The 19615-nt window shown below is 35.2% G+C and overlaps 3 protein-coding genes and 1 pseudogene across 4 annotated transcripts; all 4 read left to right on the forward strand.

Moving 5' to 3' along the window:
• Nucleotides 1-352: 352 nt before the first annotated feature.
• LOC130716834 (uncharacterized protein At2g29880-like) lies at nucleotides 353-2674 on the forward strand (annotated as a pseudogene).
• Nucleotides 2675-4364: 1690 nt separating this feature from the next.
• On the forward strand, nucleotides 4365-12685 carry LOC130717538 (WD repeat-containing protein WDS homolog). 2 transcript variants are annotated; one of them, XM_057567784.1, is made up of 6 exons: nucleotides 4365-4562; nucleotides 4646-5027; nucleotides 5127-5372; nucleotides 6478-6579; nucleotides 11434-12069; nucleotides 12221-12685. In XM_057567784.1, the coding sequence occupies exons 2-6, from the start codon at nucleotides 4713-4715 to the stop codon at nucleotides 12374-12376; spliced, it is 1455 nt and encodes a 484-aa protein (XP_057423767.1). In that variant the 5' UTR covers nucleotides 4365-4562; nucleotides 4646-4712; the 3' UTR covers nucleotides 12377-12685. The 2 variants fall into 2 exon arrangements, with proteins under 2 accessions (XP_057423767.1, XP_057423766.1); XM_057567783.1 differs by having other exon boundaries at nucleotides 4646-5372.
• Nucleotides 12686-15144: 2459 nt separating this feature from the next.
• Nucleotides 15145-15876, forward strand: LOC130719532 (agamous-like MADS-box protein AGL62). The gene has a single exon (XM_057570153.1). The coding sequence runs from the start codon at nucleotides 15145-15147 to the stop codon at nucleotides 15874-15876; it is 732 nt and encodes a 243-aa protein (XP_057426136.1).
• A 1927-nt stretch (nucleotides 15877-17803) lies between these two features.
• Nucleotides 17804-18535, forward strand: LOC130719533 (agamous-like MADS-box protein AGL62). Its single transcript, XM_057570154.1, has one exon. The coding sequence runs from the start codon at nucleotides 17804-17806 to the stop codon at nucleotides 18533-18535; it is 732 nt and encodes a 243-aa protein (XP_057426137.1).
• The last annotated feature ends 1080 nt before the right edge of the window (nucleotides 18536-19615 follow it).

The raw sequence follows: 19615 nt of genomic DNA on the forward strand, positions 1-19615 counted from the left end.
AGGAGTGGTCTACCTGGAGAGAAAATTTAGCTACACAGATGTGGAATGAATGCGTTGCTACTAGAAATATGAATTAGGACATGTATTTGTTTGTAATTTTTGTCATAAATTTTGGAATTTGAGTTACTTTGCTGGTCTATGGTGTACTTTTGTCTGTTATTTTTTTGGAAATTTGGTTATGTATTTGGTTTGTGTACTTTGATAATGAACTAAGACATATGTTTGGTTGTTTGTATTTATTGCACTACATTATAGAATTTGGGCCATTGTGTTTGCCTATGACATACTCATGCCTTATGTCTTAATTATTTTTTTGATATATGTTGAATAAAAGTTTGAGTATCTCATAGGAATGGACTCTGAAAGTAGCATCCAACAAAACAACAAGAGAAAGAGAGATCGTAGCAATGGTCTAATGATGAGGATGAAGCATTATTAGACATATTGATTGAAGTTGTTAACCAAGGTCAAAGATATGAAAATGGACAATTCAAAGGAAATACTTTCAAAGCGGCCAAGGCTAAATTAGAGAAGAAGTTTCCTGTATGTGGTATTAAGGTGAAACAAAATATTGAACCTGCAATGAAGATGCTCAAGGGAGTTTATAATGTTGTTTATGATATGCTGAATCAAAGTGGATTTGGTTGGGATGATGAGAAGAAGATGATTATGTAAGACCAAGATTTGGTCAGGTGGTACAACTCTATGTTTTGATGATAACAAATTTATTTATTATGAATGAACAATTACGGTGCTCTGATGTTTGTTTGTTAAGTTGTGGCAAAGAGGCTCTGACTCTGATCTAAAGACTCAACATTTATCAGAAGTTAAAGACTCAAGAGTAGTCAATGTTACGCTTCTGCATTAACTACGTTCTTCTGAACGGTAGCAAACACTTCAGATGATCTGAAGTTGTAAGTTCTGATGTGGACTCTGAAGAATCAGGGGCTGAAACTCTGAAGACCAGATGTTCTGATGAACGGTCCAGAAGCTGAAGGCTTGAGGCTCTGAAGTCCAAGAACAAGCTGGCTTTCAAGATCTGAAGCACTTCACTTTCTGAAGACCAGAAGTTCTGTTGAACGGTCCAGAAGCAGAAGTTCGAATGATCTGTGGATCCAAGCTTCGATCTGACTCTGATCGCGTAAGCTTCACAAGTTCCAACAAGAAGCTTCTTCAAAGATCAAGAGTCAACTAGGCTAAGCACGTCATTGTCATTCGTACAAAAGCAGATGTACCTTTCTGAACGCCTTACCTACGACGCTCAGCCATAGCAGGCTCTGGAAATTCCAGAACTGCCCTCAAACGGACAAATCCATCCAACAGATACACACTATAAACCTTGGAGTACTTAACGGCTGAAGATAGAAGAAATCAGCTAAGAAACTATTCTGCATACAAGTGAAAAACCTTCAAGTGAATACCTTAGCAATATTTCTTCATTGTTCCTATTGTGTTTACCTCTGCTTGTTTTAGAAGCAATTCTTTGTAAACCAAACTTATTCACAAACTCTGTTTGTAGTTCCTTGAGAGACCGGTGAGGTCAGTATTCTTGAGAAGAGTAAGGAAAGGTTGTCTTAGTGTTGCTAGTTCTTAGTATTGTTAGTCACTGAGCAAGGTGTGCTAGTGCAGTTGTAACAATCTTTGAATAGTGAATTGCCTTCATTCTAAGAAGGGAGAAAGCACCTTAACAGGTGGACTGGACTAGCTTGAGTGATTCATCAATTGAACCTGAATAAAATCATTGTGTGTTTTTCTTTATCCCTAACTCTTAGCACTTTAAACTCGCTCACCGAAAAGATTGTCAATATCTTTAAGAGAAAGCGATTTAGTTTTAAAAACCCTATTCAACCCCCCCTCTAGTGTTTTTCATACCTTCAGATTAAGGTGGATAGTGAAGATGTGTGGAATGAGTATATAAAGGTTAGTGCTTATAATTTTTCCTCACTAATGAATTATTTTCTTTGACAATAGTAGAGATAAATTAAATGCGTCTCATTTTGTGTTGTTTTAGAGTCATCCGAATGCAAAAGATTATAGGAATGCACAGATTCCACTCCTTGAAAAGCTTGCTTATGCTTTTGGAAAAGACCGTGCTACTATAAAATTATCTTATTCTCCTGCAGATGTTGTTGAGGAATTGGATAAAGAAGATGAAGAACAAGCTGATCATGATGCTGTTAGAGTGGAGATGACCCCGACATCATCTGTTAATAAATCACAATGTAGAAAAGATGACCTTATGGAAAGTCAATCAAGGAAAAAAACAGAGGAGCAAATCTGATTGCTAATAGTATATCTGAATTAGGAAATACTCTTGGGAAATGGCTTGAATTAGGTGCTGAACGATTGGCTTGATAAAGACATGTTTGATGATTCTAGGGGCGTCATGAATGAGCTGCTAAAAATGGGTTTAACGGATCAAGAGCGTTATGCAGCTGGAGATAAAATAATGTATATGCCTCATCGTGTGCACATGTTTTGGGCTTGTCATGGAGAGGATCATCTCAAGTTTGTGAAGTCATTGATATAATTGCTTTGAGTAATTGCTTTGGAGAATGACATATTGTTGGATGATGTTTATGTTATTTTGCTTTGTTTATGTTGGCTTCTCTACTACATTTGGATAGTTCACTATTTTATTGGATTATTATGTTATTTGGCTTTGTTATGCTATTTCTAGGGTGGAGATGACATTGCTCCTCTTTACATTCGGATAGTACATCATTTTGTTGGACAATGTTTATGCTATGTTACTTTATTTTGATGGAGGATGTTTATGATGCTTAATTTATTTATAAGAAGCATATGATTCAACTTATCTATTGTATTTTCACTATTTGTGGTATCCTTATTTAATACCCACGATTTTTCAAGTTTGGTTGTGCCTTGGGATGCTGATAATGCTGTCTCAAATTATTGTTTGAACTTTAGTGAGCAATTTCATTAGGACTAGTTTATAATATTTGTGGCTCTTGTATTTGTATGTTAGTTATAATCTTTGTTAGTCACTTGAGAGAGTTTTTTGCCTATGTTACTATTTAATCAAACATATCTTTTGTTTTCCATAAAAATAAAACAAAAGTGTCCTTTATGAAAATAATTAAAAAATAATAAAATTATTTATATCATACAACTAATAAAAAACCATTTTTATAGATATAATTTTAGATATTAATTTTAAATACTTTGTAAAATATAATTTTGGAAAAATATACGTTTAATTTACATTAAAGGGTAATTCTGTCATTTGAGTATAATATTTATCATATCTTGTTGTTATCCAGTCTACCTCAAACACAGGATAGGATATGAGTATATCCTATCTGGTGCACACCAAACGCTGGACAGGATAACTATCAATTCTACTCTTATCATATCATGTTGCTATCTTGTTTTCCTATCCTATCTTGTCCTGACCACTAGACGAGTCATTTATATGTAAAAATATTAATTATTATTATTTTAATATTTTAAAATTTGTTGCTCAATTTATGATTGACAATTAATATTCTAAATATTTTTAATTAGTACTCAATAAATAAATTTTTTAAGAAATTGAAAACCGGAAAGTTGATAATTAATAATTAACACAATTAATAATATTAAATGACTTTTATTTGTATGAAATTTTATCTAAATTACTTATTAGTAAATAGTAATTAATTTAAATTATTAATGTCTTTTATTAATAAAAAATAATACTTAGTCTTATTTCAATGTTTTAAGACTGATAATTAATATTTCAACTATTTTTAATTAATACTTATTAAATTACTATTTTGTATAAGAAACTTAATTAATATTTTAGAATATTTTTAACATTTAGAATATTGAAGATTTTTTTTGGTCAATGAAGATAATAGTGGAGGATTGAGGAAGATGAGGGAAAATGAAGATGAATAATTTGTCTTTTAATAAGGTTAACATAATTTGAAAGTCATTTTAGTGTCATTTTTTATTTTTTTAATTATATAAGTGGAAATTAAATTTTCATTAAAAATTAGTTTTATAATTCCACATCAGCCTCATTTAACACGTAGGCTTGCCACGTAATACCGTTATGTTTCAAGGTCATTAGACCGCCATTTTTGACAAGGACTAAGACGAAGTAGTTTCCCAAAAATTAGGGACTAAATATAAATTTCACTCTGATGAGAGACGACATTGGAACTTCACCTATTATACATGGACCAAAAGCTCAATTCACCCTTTAATATATCACTTTATTTCTCGTTTTAAATATTTTATAATCTAAATTTATCATTGGTAAATTCTAATCGAATGATTTTTTAACCCAACCTTTTTTTACTATTTTACTGACAAACAACAAAAGGTAAAAACGTGCTGACATTTTCATTCACCATGCTCATACGGATCTGAAGCTTCCCAGGTAGATAACAAAAAAACCGTCTTTTCAACACACTGTCTGTGCAGAGAGGGAACAAAACAAGGAAAACCAACCCAGATTCTGTTACAGTTTCCAATTTTGTTTTCTCCAACAATTCACATGAACAAACCCCTGTTTCAGTTTCAGTTCTGGGTTTTGCATTCTGAGTTTGCAGGTGCGTGTCTTTTCACAATCGTTAATTCCCGTGATTCCCCTTCTTTTTAATCCGGCTATGTTTTGTTTTGATTTTGTTTTTAGATTCATTGAATCGTGGTTCCCTTCATCACGTGCTGTCTGTTTTGCGACAAGTTTAAGGATTGGGAACATGATGGAGAGTAATCATTCTGAGGTGCTTATTGGTTCAAAAGCGTTGTTTAAAAAACATGAATTTGTGAGGATTATAGTTCAGTGTCTGTATTCATTAGGGTACAGCAAGTCTGCATCTTGTTTGGAAGTTGAATCTGGGGTTTTGTTCAAGTCCAAGGAGTTTCAGTTGCTTGAATCGCATGTTTTGAATGGGAATTGGGATGGTTGCATTGGTTTTCTTAATTCCATGAGGGATATTATGGGTGAAGCTGTGGAGTCTGCTCTGTTTCTTGTCCTGAGGCAGTGTCTTATGGAGTATATAAAGCATGGTGAGGTAACTTTGGCCTTGGATGTGTTGAGGAAACGAGTTTCCGCGTTGCATTTGGACCGTTACAAGGTTCACAGCCTGGCTAATAGTATGCTTTCCTTGAAGGATACCGAGATTGGTGGCGCCGTGGATGGTGATGCTGTTCGTGATTTGCGGAGGAAGCTGTTGACAGATTTGGAGAAATTGCTCCCTCCGCCAATTTTGATACCGGATGGAAGGCTTGAGCATTTAGTTGAGACTACTGTTACTGCTTGGGTTGATTCGTGCTTGTATCACAATTCGTCGAATCCGATTTCACTCTATGAGGATCATCGGTGTGGTAGGGATCAGATTCCTACTACAACTACCCAGGTGAGTTGGGTCTGTAGAGTGTAGACTATTACTGTATGCTGGATAAATTGGTTATATTTTTAAGCTGATTTTTAAGATGAGTTGAAATCTGTTTGATGTTCTAGAAGAATTTGGTTTTGGCCATTTGCAAATCGATATTAAATGACTGACAGATCCTTTTGCATCTCATTTTAAACATGTCATTGTGGGTTTGTGTTCTGGAGAGGGGGGGGGGGGGTGTTAAAATAAAACTTCAGGGAAACACTTGATGTTGAAATATGAAGTTTAGATCAATATTAGTACATCTACCAATGACTTTTATTATCCGTAACATTTCCTCCCATTTAAAAAAAATTAAATGCATTCCAGGTAAATGCTGCCTATTGATCCAAATTAAGAGTTTGCTTTGTCTGTCTTTTAAATATGATTTGAAACACAGAATTGTGTTTCTTCTCATAAATTTATATTATATTGTTGCTTTTTAGTGTGGGACATTTAGACTTTTTTTCTTTGAAGGCGGGACATTTAGTCTTTTCTATTGTGTGTATTGTTAAATACTATACTTTGTTTGCATTTTTTGTCAGTTGTGGTTTTTAACTTTTGCCTTTACTGGTTAGATCTTGTATTCTCTCTTTCATTGTAAGTATGGACCTCCCATTATATGCCTTCAAAGTTGGATATGACAATATGACATTATTTCAGTCTTCTTCGTGTCGAACTATGCATTTATGAATAGAGATAATCTTTATCTAGTTAAGCATTTATGATGTGCTCCTGTATGAGTGAGTTAATTGCTTTTTTACATAAAAAGGAACAACGCACTTATGTTTTCTAGTGTCTACCATCCATATGTTTCTTGCACTTATGTTTGTTGTCATTTTCCTGTACCATATGAGAACACGTCAAGAATTTTTTCCCTCTTTCTGATTCCTAATCAGAATTCATTTTTTGGACCATATGGCAAGAGATTAATTATGGGGGGCTGCTTTGTATGACAATGGGGGATGAATCAGAATTGAAATCATGTAGATATATTGTGAAATTAATATACTTTTGAGTGCTTAACATTACGTGGTTTACACATTAAATAACACTTTTCCCCCTTGCCATAATGCCATCATTGCAGGTACTGACTGGACATAGAAATGAAGTTTGGTTTGTTCAGTTTTCTAATAATGGAGAGTATCTAGCTTCTTCATCCTATGATTGTACAGCCATCATATGGAAGGTATCATGTTATTGTCATTAAAAGCAGCATACATTTTTGCATTAGTTGATTTTTCCAATATTAATGTCTTAATTTTATTGGGCATTGATTAAACTTCTGTGTTTGAGCTCACAATATGCATGACAAAAGTTTAGCTGGGAAATTGATACATGTCTATTGTATAATCAGATACATATTCTGATAGGAACTCAAGGTTTGGGGTTAGTTAGTTAGTTAGTTATACTTAGTGAGTTAGTTAGAATGTTGTTGAGGCATTTAGCCTATAAATAACAGACATTAGAGAGTTAGGGGTATCTTTGTATTCAGTTAGGAATTGGGTTTAGAGAGAAAAGTGGTTCTCTTTCTAGGGTTAGAGAGGGTGTTTGGTATCCCTTTCTCTTGTATCTTTCCCCTAGTTTCCAATTGGGAATTAGGTTTTCTATCAATAAAAATCAGGTTTCCATCATTGGTATCAGAGCACCATCCTGGTGCCTGAACCACGACAATCCTGGGCTGCACAAGAGGAAAGGAGAAGAATGGCAAGTTCAGAAGTTGTTCAGGAAAACCAAGAATTGAGAGCGAGGATGGAGTCAGTGGAGGCTATCACCGGGAAGAACGAGTTCGTACTAGCGGCGGTGGCGAAGAAAATGGGGGTGCGACTTGTTGCAAATCCTGATCTTGAGAAAGAAATCTCAAGATTGGAGAACAAATTGCGAGAACTTGAAGAGAGGAGAAAACAGAGGGAACAAGAAAGAAGAGAAGCAGAGGCATCGCAGATGGAATCTGATGTCAGGTCGGAGGAAAAGTTAGCGGCAGCAAAGGAGATTCTGGAGAAACCAGAGGTTGCAGTGATGGCTAACCAATCGACACCCGTTGATCATGAAGCGGCAGAGACAGAGCGTGTAGCGGCGGCGGTATCGCCAGCGAATTTGGAAACCGCGACGGAGACAGTTTCAGCAGTGGTGAAGGCGACTCAGAAATCCATTCTTGAAACAGAGAGAGAATCAGAAACGGCAGCGGAAGAAGACGCTACGGTGGATGAGCAAGCGTATGAAACAGAGGGGGTTTTCACCTCTGAGATGAAGCAACTCAATCTTGAAGTAGCGGAAGACAATCGGGTAACAGAGGAGGAGAGGGAGAAGGAATTGGGGTCGACATCAATGGCGGAGAAAAACCTGACCTTTGATACAGAGGTTGAAGGAAGAGATGGTTGGGAGAAGTTTGGATGGAAGATCCATCAGCAACCGATGATGGAGAAACACATCCATCTCCGGCCACCGACGCTGAAAGGAGGAAAGGCCAAGGTGTCGCCAGTGGCGGAGACCCGACAACCACAGAAGATGCAATCGCTTCGACGGCCGCCACCGAAACCGCCGCACGTCGGGGTGAGAGTGTTGCATGCAGGAGGATCGTTGAATCGACATCCTTGCAGGCAGGAGGAGGCAAAATGGTCACTGGCGAAACCACCGGATTTGTTTGGTCCGCCGGGTTTATTGGGAGGTGACAGTTCCGACTTGGCGCTGCTGGCTCAGTCGTGCTGTGAAGGAGGTGGTGTGATAGTGACATTGCATTGGCTCCCAAGTGCCAAAAACCTTATGCGGTGGCCACTGAAGGTAGACACGAGGCAGGAAGAAAAAGTGGTGCTGGCAACACATGACACAAGCAAAGACAAGTGTCCCACTGGAGTGATTTTCTACAACAGCAGCAACGTTTATGAAATGGGAAAAAGGTATGCACATGTTTTTGGTAGATTGGGCCAAGCACAACTTAGGATAAAAAGAGGGTCTGTTGATTGTATTGTTAAATGGGTTGCTATCCAACTTCTTACTGGATTGGGGAACATTGTGGAAGACAAATTTCTGAGAATAATAGGCCTTGCATGTTTCAATTGGGAAATCAAGAGAAAGCTACAAAGAGGGTTTATTCAAACCTGGAATTGTTTTCCCAATTACTGTTTGTTCCTAATAGCTGGGAGTCTTACCAAAGTTCCAGATTTTTCAGTGTGTCAGGGTGCTGTTCTGAATGTAATGGGATTCTGTATCTGGTGTATCAAAGCAAGCTTGAAGGAGATGGGTGAGCTATGTGAGTTCCTTCTGATGTGTCAAAATGGTTTGGTAGCAACCCAGGTCAATGTTGAAAATTTGACAGCAGGAGAGAATTATCACTACTTGGGCTCATGGGGCCAAGACCAGCTTGACATGGATTTTGGAAATCAAAGTAGAAAAACTGAATTGTGTTTGGACTCCATTGGGTATCAAATTGATTTGGAAAATATTAGTTTGGAGGGGTTTTCTTTTGATGATTTCTATGGCTTGCTATTCCAATTGGTGGTGGTCACCAATTCATCCATGGTTGTGATTATCTGCTTCATGCACTGGGATCCAGGAGGAAACATGAATTGTCACTTTTGGATCTTTGGCATAGCTGTATTTGAGATTGTTCATTGTTGTAGCTTGTATTTTGTTACAGCCACAATTGCAAGGGAAGGGGAGGATTGTGCTATTTGTATTCAACCCATACAGTTGCAACCTTCTGAATTAATGTCATTTGAGAAGACATCCAATCAGCATTTGTTGGCTAGTTTTGGGAAGATACCTGCCACTTCTTTCATGTTGGGATTTGCTTTTAAAAATGCTGCAACAGTGCTATTTCAATCTCTTTGCATCAACGGGAATTTCTGCTACTTGTTTTTCCAGCAATGGTACTTATGCCACATTAGTTTCAGCAGGACAGTGAAGATTTCCCCCAAGTCATACATGTTTTGGACTTTTTGCTTTCGGCTATGGGCCCTGGGTGGAAGATGTGATTACCACTCTTGGGAGTTTGGAATAGCAGTTCAGGAATTTGTCACTTTTGTATAGTAGGCCTACTTGTTCACTGTTTTAGTTTGCTTTTTGTTCCTCACCTTGAGGACAAGGTGAATTTTCAGGGGGGGGGGGAGTATTGATAGGAACTCAAGGTTTGGGGTTAGTTAGTTATACTTAGTGAGTTAGTTAGAATGTTGTTGAGGCATTTAGCCTATAAATAACAGACATTAGAGAGTTAGGGGTATCTTTGTATTCAGTTAGGAATTGGGTTTAGAGAGAGAAGTGGTTCTCTTTCTAGGGTTAGAGAGGGTGTTTGGTATCCCTTTCTCTTGTATCTTTCCCCTAGTTTCCAATTGGGAATTAGGTTTTCTATCAATAAAAATCAGGTTTCCATCATATTCCCTACAATTTTTAGCGGAATTCATGAGTTTTCAACTGCTAGGTTCTTTTGATTAGTTATGTCATTAGCATGAAAAAATTTGGACTGAAAGAGACATGCAAATTTAATGGGCATGGTGTATGTAGATCCAAAGAAGTACTTCTAAGCTAATAAACAGTCAGGGGAACATCAAATGATTAAGGAAAAGTACATATTTTTAATAGAATGATATCTTTGATTCCTCTTCCCTCAAAATCTAGTTTTTGATCGAGCTAAATGACGTAAAGTGATCCATATAGCCGACCTCACTTGGTGAGATAAAGCTTTTATTGTTATTGATGTTTAGATTTATGAGCTTAAGAGAGAAAAGGGATTGATTTCCTAGAAAGATTTTTCTTATAGAAAGAAGAGTTGGAGTTCATTATCTTGTCTGGAAGTTAATTGAAATAAAAAAACTAAATGATGTCTCTTCTTTGGTTTAGGTCTTAATATGTATGGGTAAATTATGCTAGGTTTGTTTCAAAGGAGGGGAGGGGGCCTTTTAATTTTTATCATGTTTTGTTAAGAGAAGGGAAGGGAGGGGAAGGCGGGGTAATCCTTGTCTTGTTTGATTCATTACGGAAGGGGAGAGATTCTAAAACTAATTTTCTTATGTTGCTCTTACATTCAATAATTTTGGGTTTCAAAATACTAGTAAGGACATTCTAGTCATATAATTTATCTCCCCTCAAAATCCCTCCACTTTTGGAGGGGAGCCAAAATTAAGTCAGGAGGGGCTTTGGTCCCCTCCTCTCTTGTCCTAAAGTTTGAAGCGACCGATATAGCTTTAAAAAAACTGCTCCCCTGCCCTGCCCTCAAATCCCCTCAACATAAGCACTATATTAATGAATGTTAGGGTCAGTCAGCCAGGAAGATAATCTGGAAATGGCTAAAAATATAGGTCTCCGTTGTTTGGTTACATGCTACTGCTAACCTGACTCCCAAGTCCCAACTCATATTCCTTTAGCCTAGTTACTGGACTGGAAGGTCATACAAGAATCCTTGCCAAAGTCCTAGTTACAACATAAAAAGTGAATGCATAATTAATAATGGAAGAAAATAGTCGTATACAAAATGCAAGTTCTAAAATAATAGGAGTATAATATGCCGAATATTTGTTGATTGTTGAATTAATGTCTGAATTCTAAAACTGGAATTGGTTTTTGAAGTTTGTCTCCTTTCTTCTATTGGTCTAGGCTTGACCGAGCAGTTGAATTCATTATGGACTGTACCAAGTTTCTTCCTGGGAAAATGGCTTGTGTCCAAGGTAGTCAATATAACATGGCATGTTTTGTGAGATTAAGTGCTCATCAGAAATTATCTGGGTTTCAAAGAATTAAATTGTGTGCATATATATATATATATACATATATATATATATTTGTTTTGAAGACTTCCGGAGAATACTCTAAGATGTTTGACAGTTCAACTGTTGAGGAATGTGAATTTTTTTAATATCCTGCAACCTTGACTGCAATAGATCAAATTTGAGTTCTGCCAAACTATATCAATTTAGTAGTTGATAAGCAAGATAAGAAAAATGTTTAAAATTTTACTCTCGATTTTTAGTTTTATGCTGTAAGTTTGAATGTGGAAATGGAGAGACATTATAGTAATTTGATTTCTAAAGTCTTGAAGTACTTGTGCCAGGTGCAAGAAGATGGGAAATTGACATTGAAACACACACTTTTTGGTCACCAAAGTGCTGTATCTTTTGTGGCATGGAGTCCTGACGACACCAAGTTGCTCACATGCGGGAACAAAGAAGTTCTGAAGCTGTGGGATGTTGAAACAGGTACATGCAAGCATACATTTGGGAATCAAGGCTTTGTTGTCAGCTCATGTGCCTGGTTCCCCAACTCAAAGCAGTTTGTGTGTGGCAGTTTCGACCCTGAAAAGGGCATCTGCATGTGGGATTGTGAAGGAAACGAGATGAGATCATGGAGAGGAATGAGGATGCCCAAAGTTGTAGACATTGCTGTTACTCCAGACGGCGAGTATCTTATCAGCATATTCTTGGATAAAGAAATTCGGATTTTGCATCTGAGAACCAATGCTGAATGCGTCATTTCGGAGGAGCACCCGATCACGTCTATTTCAGTTTCTGGAGATAGCAAGTTCTTCATTGTGAATCTGAACAGCCAGGAGATTCATATGTGGGATGTGGCCGGCAAATGGGATAAACCATTGAGGTACACGGGCCATAAGCAGTGCCAATATGTGATCAGGTCGTGTTTTGGTGGATTGGACAGCGCGTTTATTGCCAGTGGCAGCGAGAATTCTCAGGTAGTTTCCTTTTCTGTGTACTATTTAGTAGCAGCTAGTTATAGAAATTACTTAACCATCAATTTACACCGCAATTTAATTTCTAAAATAAAATAAAATCTTACACCGCAATCTACACTCTGCATTGCACCTCAAAATTGATCTCATGCAGGTATACATTTGGAATTCTGGGAGCCCGAGGCCAATAGAGGTTTTATCTGGGCACTCCCTGACTGTAAATTGTGTGAGCTGGAATCCAAGAAGGCCACAAATGTTAGCATCTGCAAGTGACGATCATACAATTCGCATATGGGGACCCAGCTTGTAGAAAAGAACGTAACTTGCATAGATCTGTTGAACAGAAATGCATTCCATATCAAGGCTACTGACGTGTATATAAACTCTCCATTATTTTCCACCCACCTTAAGTTGTTCAGCATGAGTCTGTAAAGTCATGGTTTATCCGTGCAGGAATTTTGGCGTACACTTCCATCTGTAAATCTTGTTTCTTCGTTTTGTATTTATACCCTTCATTGGTTAACCTGTGCAGAAACTAGAAACTGATGGGCTGAAGTTAGGGTTTATTCTTGTTCACATTTTCTTATAAGGTTATTCCATTCTTGTGTGAGGTTGATTCTGGTTGAGGGTTTTTCCCAATGTGCTTTCCCATGAGCTTGATTGCCTCATGCCTCAGAGCTCAAAATTCATGGATTCGTTGTTGTGGGTATTTTATTCTTCACTGAACTCTGCTAACTGATTTAACTGAGTCGGGCACTTCTAACAAGTTCGCGAGTCAGTTAAAACCTAACGTGGACGAACTCTTATCCCATTTCAACTTCTCTGTTCAATACGCCCCAGAAAGACTTTTGAAAAGGTGCAAACAGTAAAACAGTCTTTTGCCATTAACAAATAGTCTTTGTCATCGTATCCAAATGGTTAAGTAAATTCATACATGATGCTAAAGAAGGTAGTTCAGGTAGTCAAAGTTTCACATATTTATAAAGAATGTAATGTAGTGGCAGTCTACCTGGTAAAGAAGGGCTACAATGAAATGAAAGAGAAATCAGAGTTAATAAATCAAAACTCAAAACTTAACTACAGAAAGCTCCACAAGCAGTGGAAGAATTGAGGTCAGAGACCGAACCACATACATTGCAAATGGTAGTATGTCCCAAGAGAAAAAAAAATTGCAAATGGTAGTATGCCCCAAGAGGAAAAAAAAATTATTAATAAAATTGTTGCTTATATTTTTTTTATAGAATACTATTTAAGTGTGGTAGTCGCGCACACTTGAAATTTTTATACGACATTTTTCAATTAGGAATTGTTCATTTTATTTGATGTTTTAAAATTTCGTCATCCTTATCCAATTTTTCTGGTTCCGTCCCCCCTACGGTTGGGATTAGTGGCGATGAAAGAATATTGAAAAATGGAGAGTAGGTTTCCTGGCGGCGCTGCTCATGAAGAATTGCGGCAGCACGACCTAAATCAAGTTTTTTTTCAAATTAGGATCGTTAGATCTAATTATGAATGGTTAAGATTAAAATAATTTAATAGTCATGTCCACTTAAAAATATGTCATGTGACATTTTAAAAAGTGATTGACTTAATATTTTAATCTTAACCATACATGAATAGATCTAATGATCATGATTCATTCTTATATTCTCATATAAAATGACTATTCTAATAATATATATATAACATTGTATGTATTTTTAATTAATTTAATAATTTAAAAATAATTTGTATCAATTAATTTTCTTAAAGTTTAAATTGCCTAATATTTTGGTGGGGAGGAGGAGGCTTCGATTTATAACATGTTAGTGTAGTCGGAGGTGTTGTAGCCAAGATGAGCTTCAGCGGTCAAATCTCTAATCTGATGGTTATAAAGAAATAAGGGAAAGGAGGAAAGACCGGTAGTGATTAAAAAAAAATTAGAGGGGCCAAATATGATGTGAAAAGTCCAAGTGGTCCCCACTTAGGTGACTAGGTTCACCACATGGACTGATAACTAGGAAAAAATTATGACATGTACACACTTGGACTGATTTCAAATTAAAAAAAATTGAGGGACTTATTGAAATGGTTTTTTACAAGGACCAATCTAGATTCATCTTTATATGCCAGTGACTAAAAACACAGCCTAAAAAATAAGATAATGAAATATAAAAAAAATAAAATTTAATCTAAATAAAAAATGTTATGGGTTGCAAATCACTAATGTTTTGTTAAAACATCAAATCAACCTCCACATTGAGAGAGGTAAGAATATGCAGGAGACATGATGAACGATGTAAAGAGAGAGCAACAAAGAATTATATGGAGGGAAAAAGATGAAAAGAGAATAAAAGAGAAAGTATATGTAAACATATCAAACTAGAGTTGGGAACAAAGTATTTGCTGTTGTTGATTGCTTTGGGTTTGAGTACTCTTTTTCCTTACTAGGTTTTTTTCCATTGGGTTTTCCTTAGTAAGATTTTAATGAGGCTCATTCCTTTGGCTCGGCTTGGTTCCCAAGGGGGTTTTAATTTTGGGGGTGTTTTGATCTTATAGCCTTACCTTGAGAGGGGTATTCTCTTAGAAACTTTTACTCATTCAATAATATTTTTGTTTTCAAAAAAAAAAAAAACATATCAAACTAGAGTTGTAAAATTATTATTTTCACCATCTATCTTGCTTTCATCTCATAAAATTACCCATCTAATGGATTAATTTGTATATATCCACATTCACTTTCTTTCCTGTTTTATTATCAAGGACTTTAAGCTAACAACCATTTTCCAGAAAATAAAAAGATTAATATCATTTACAGCTAATTCATATATCTTATCCCAACATTGTTGAGTAAGGATAGAAATATTCTGAACAACTGTCCCTGGAGCACCATTCATTCACAATCAATTTTCTACCATATCCACCACTAATAGGAGATATGCACAATATCTCAATCTAGAAACATCTAAATGCAATGAATAGTTGAGTGTAAAAAATGCCTATAAAAACCTTTCACACAACTCATTACAAAATGTGTATGCAACTCATCTTCTTAACTCTAATCCCATTATCTCCTTTCATTTCATTCATCCTGTAACCATGTCAACTCCTGAAACCTCTGGAAAGAAATACAGGGGAAGACAAAAGATCGAGATGAAAAAAATTGACAATATGAGCAACCTTCAAGTTACCTTCTCGAAGCGCCGTAACGGGCTCTTCAAGAAAGCTAACGAGTTATGCACCCTTTGTGGTGTAGAGCTCGCTCTCATAGTCTTTTCACCTGGTGAGAAAGCCTTCTCTTTCGGGCACCCTAGCGTGGATGTCATCACCCAACGCTACCTCTCTCAAGCCCCACATCAAACTTCCATCACCATGAGGTACATTGAGGCTCAGCGAAGCGCCAATGTGCGTGACCTCAATGTGCATCTCACCCGAATCAACAACCAGCTGGACGCCGATAGGAAGAACAGTGAGGAGCTTAACCGCATGCGCAAGGAGGCTCAAGCCCAATTCTGGTGGGCTTGTAAGGCGGAGGAGATGAATAGGCCTCAACTTGAGATATTCAGGGAGGCACTAGTCGAGCTTAAGAAGCAAGTCCTTCTCTGCGGTGTTACTACTGCTGCTACCAACCCACCAATTCATCAATTTGTTGATGGTTTTGGTGGTATCAACAATGACATGATCCATTTCAACAACCCACCGCCTCCACCCCCTCAAGCGTTCCCACAACAAATTTTTCAAGGCCCCATGACGCAGGCTCATCACTCGTTTGGATTTGATAACATGGGAGGGTATGGAGGACCCCTGAATTTTTCTGAGATCTTTCCTTGATGATGATGGTGATGATGCCTATGTTTTTTAATTTACTGTTGTTTTCAATTTCCTAAAGCTGAGGAGATTAACTAGTTTCGTGTATGTGATATGGTTAAGACTGCTCAGGATTTGAATTTTCATTATTGTTGTAGTTGGGAACTATTATAATGTAGCTCCAAACATATATTATTAAAATAAATGGCATCTTATTGAAGTAAAATGTGTTTTCTTTATGTCATTTATCTCCAAAATTGCACTTGATTCCTTCATGTAAATAAGATCGGTTGTATAAAATGGTTGATGGACTTCGAAATTATCAAGTATGTAGGGATGAAGTTTTGTTCTAAATAACGAAAAAATACTTGAGAAAGAACTTTTACTGAATATTTAATAAGGGGTTGTGTGAAAGAGTTGAAACTTTTTGCGAGATCATAAAATAGTTTGAATCTTTAAATTTTTTTTTTACATTGGAATGATAAATTACACCTTCAAGGGATTGATCATTGGACCTCCCCCACCCTAACCCATATGTCTCATAGTTTAAATCTTTCATAATATAACATTTAATATATTTAAGAATATAATTATTATTAAATTAATTAATAAATTTAATAATTATATGAATTTTTTCATGGATGTTTCATCAAGTAGATTTTATCAATAATTATAGACATTTTATATTTAATTATAAATTTTAATAATTAAGTCTCTCATTATTTGATAATTTTTTTACGATTTATTTGATAGTTATTTTTTATAATCAATTAGTGGAGTTATTTTTTTTGGCAGCTTTTTTTTTGGTACAAGAGAATAATGAATGATCGATAAAGTAATTTCACAATATTAACTAATATAAATTTATTAATGAATTTATATATTTGAACTTAAATGTTAATTAAATTTCTCATTATTATTTGTTCAATTTTAAAAAATATTATCTTCAACACTGAACTATAATGATTCGCAGTATTATTTGTTTTGTTTAAACCATAGTTGTCATAGAATTAGTTGATTATTTTCCAATAATTTATTAAATATTTTTTAATAATTTTCATTAAAGTATTTTTAATTTTTAATATGATAATAATTAATTTAAATTTCATTAAATATTAATGAGTGTATTGGACATATTTAAAATGAATTAATAATTAGTCATTAATGTCATTAAATTATTTTTATTATTAAAAATTACTTTAATATTTTTATCAAGTTATTAATGATAATTTTTTTATTATTTGCTATTAATTATTATTAAAGTAAAATTGATTATTAACCTTATCATAAAATTCTTATATTTAATATTTTAATAATATAAACACTTTCTAATGGATTTAAATAGGCTTTTGGTCCCTGAAATTGTAAAGGGAATCAAATTGGGTTCCTAAATTCTTTTTACATAAAATGTTATCCCTAGAATTTTTATTAATTAAATTAAGTCATTTTCATCAATTTTGACCAGTCAATGGTCCAGTGGCGAACCTAGTTAGTAGAGGTTTCGCATCAATTATTATTTTCACCATCTATCTTGCTTTCATCTCATAAAATTACCCATCTAATGGATTAATTTGTATATATCCACATTCACTTTCTTTCCTGTTTTATTATCAAGGACTTTAAGCTAACAACCATTTTCCAGAAAATAAAAAGATTAATATCATTTACAGCTAATTCATATATCTTATCCCAACATTGTTGAGTAAGGATAGAAATATTCTGAACAACTGTCCCTGGAGCACCATTCATTCACAATCAATTTTCTACCATATCCACCACTAATAGGAGATATGCACAATATCTCAATCTAGAAACATCTAAATGCAATGAATAGTTGAGTGTAAAAAATGCCTATAAAAACCTTTCACACAACTCATTACAAAATGTGTATGCAACTCATCTTCTTAACTCTAATCCCATTATCTCCTTTCATTTCATTCATCCTGTAACCATGTCAACTCCTGAAACCTCTGGAAAGAAATACAGGGGAAGACAAAAGATCGAGATGAAAAAAATTGACAATATGAGCAACCTTCAAGTTACCTTCTCGAAGCGCCGTAACGGGCTCTTCAAGAAAGCTAACGAGTTATGCACCCTTTGTGGTGTAGAGCTCGCTCTCATAGTCTTTTCACCTGGTGAGAAAGCCTTCTCTTTCGGGCACCCTAGCGTGGATGTCATCACCCAACGCTACCTCTCTCAAGCCCCACATCAAACTTCCATCACCATGAGGTACATTGAGGCTCAGCGAAGCGCCAATGTGCGTGACCTCAATGTGCATCTCACCCGAATCAACAACCAGCTGGACGCCGATAGGAAGAACAGTGAGGAGCTTAACCGCATGCGCAAGGAGGCTCAAGCCCAATTCTGGTGGGCTTGTAAGGCGGAGGAGATGAATAGGCCTCAACTTGAGATATTCAGGGAGGCACTAGTCGAGCTTAAGAAGCAAGTCCTTCTCTGCGGTGTTACTACTGCTGCTACCAACCCACCAATTCATCAATTTGTTGATGGTTTTGGTGGTATCAACAATGACATGATCCATTTCAACAACCCACCGCCTCCACCCCCTCAAGCGTTCCCACAACAAATTTTTCAAGGCCCCATGACGCAGGCTCATCACTCGTTTGGATTTGATAACATGGGAGGGTATGGAGGACCCCTGAATTTTTCTGAGATCTTTCCTTGATGATGATGGTGATGATGCCTATGTTTTTTAATTTACTGTTGTTTTCAATTTCCTAAAGCTGAGGAGATTAACTAGTTTCATGTATGTGATATGGTTAAGACTGCTCAGGATTTGAATTTTCATTATTGTTGTAGTTGGGAACTATTATAATGTAGCTCCAAACATATATTATTAAAATAAATGGCATCTTATTGAAGTAAAATGTGTTTTCTTTATGTCATTTATCTCCAAAATTGCACTTGATTCCTTCATGTAAATAAGATCGGTTGTATAAAATGGTTGATGGACTTCGAAATTATCAAGTATGTAGGGATGAAGTTTTGTTCTAAATAACGAAAAAATACTTGAGAAAGAACTTTTACTGAATATTTAATAAGGGGTTGTGTGAAAGAGTTGAAACTTTTTGCGAGATCATAAAATAGTTTGAATCTTTAAATTTTTTTTTTACATTGGAATGATAAATTACACCTTCAAGGGATTGATCATTGGACCTCCCCCACCCTAACCCATATGTCTCATAGTTTAAATCTTTCATAATATAACATTTAATATATTTAAGAATATAATTATTATTAAATTAATTAATAAATTTAATAATTATATGAATTTTTTCATGGATGTTTCATCAAGTAGATTTTATCAATAATTATAGACATTTTATATTTAATTATAAATTTTAATAATTAAGTCTCTCATTATTTGATAATTTTTTTACGATTTATTTGATAGTTATTTTTTATAATCAATTAGTGGAGTTATTTTTTTTGGCAGCTTTTTTTTTGGTACAAGAGAATAATGAATGATCGATAAAGTAATTTCACAATATTAACTAATATAAATTTATTAATGAATTTATATATTTGAACTTAAATGTTAATTAAATTTCTCATTATTATTTGTTCAATTTTAAAAAATATTATCTTCAACACTGAACTATAATGATTCGCAGTATTATTTGTTTTGTTTAAACCATAGTTGTCATAGAATTAGTTGATTATTTTCCAATAATTTATTAAATATTTTTTAATAATTTTCATTAAAGTATTTTTAATTTTTAATATGATAATAATTAATTTAAAT

The sequence above is a fragment of the Lotus japonicus genome, chromosome 5 (assembly GCF_012489685.1).
Source record: "Lotus japonicus ecotype B-129 chromosome 5, LjGifu_v1.2".
NCBI lineage: Eukaryota > Viridiplantae > Streptophyta > Magnoliopsida > Fabales > Fabaceae > Lotus > Lotus japonicus.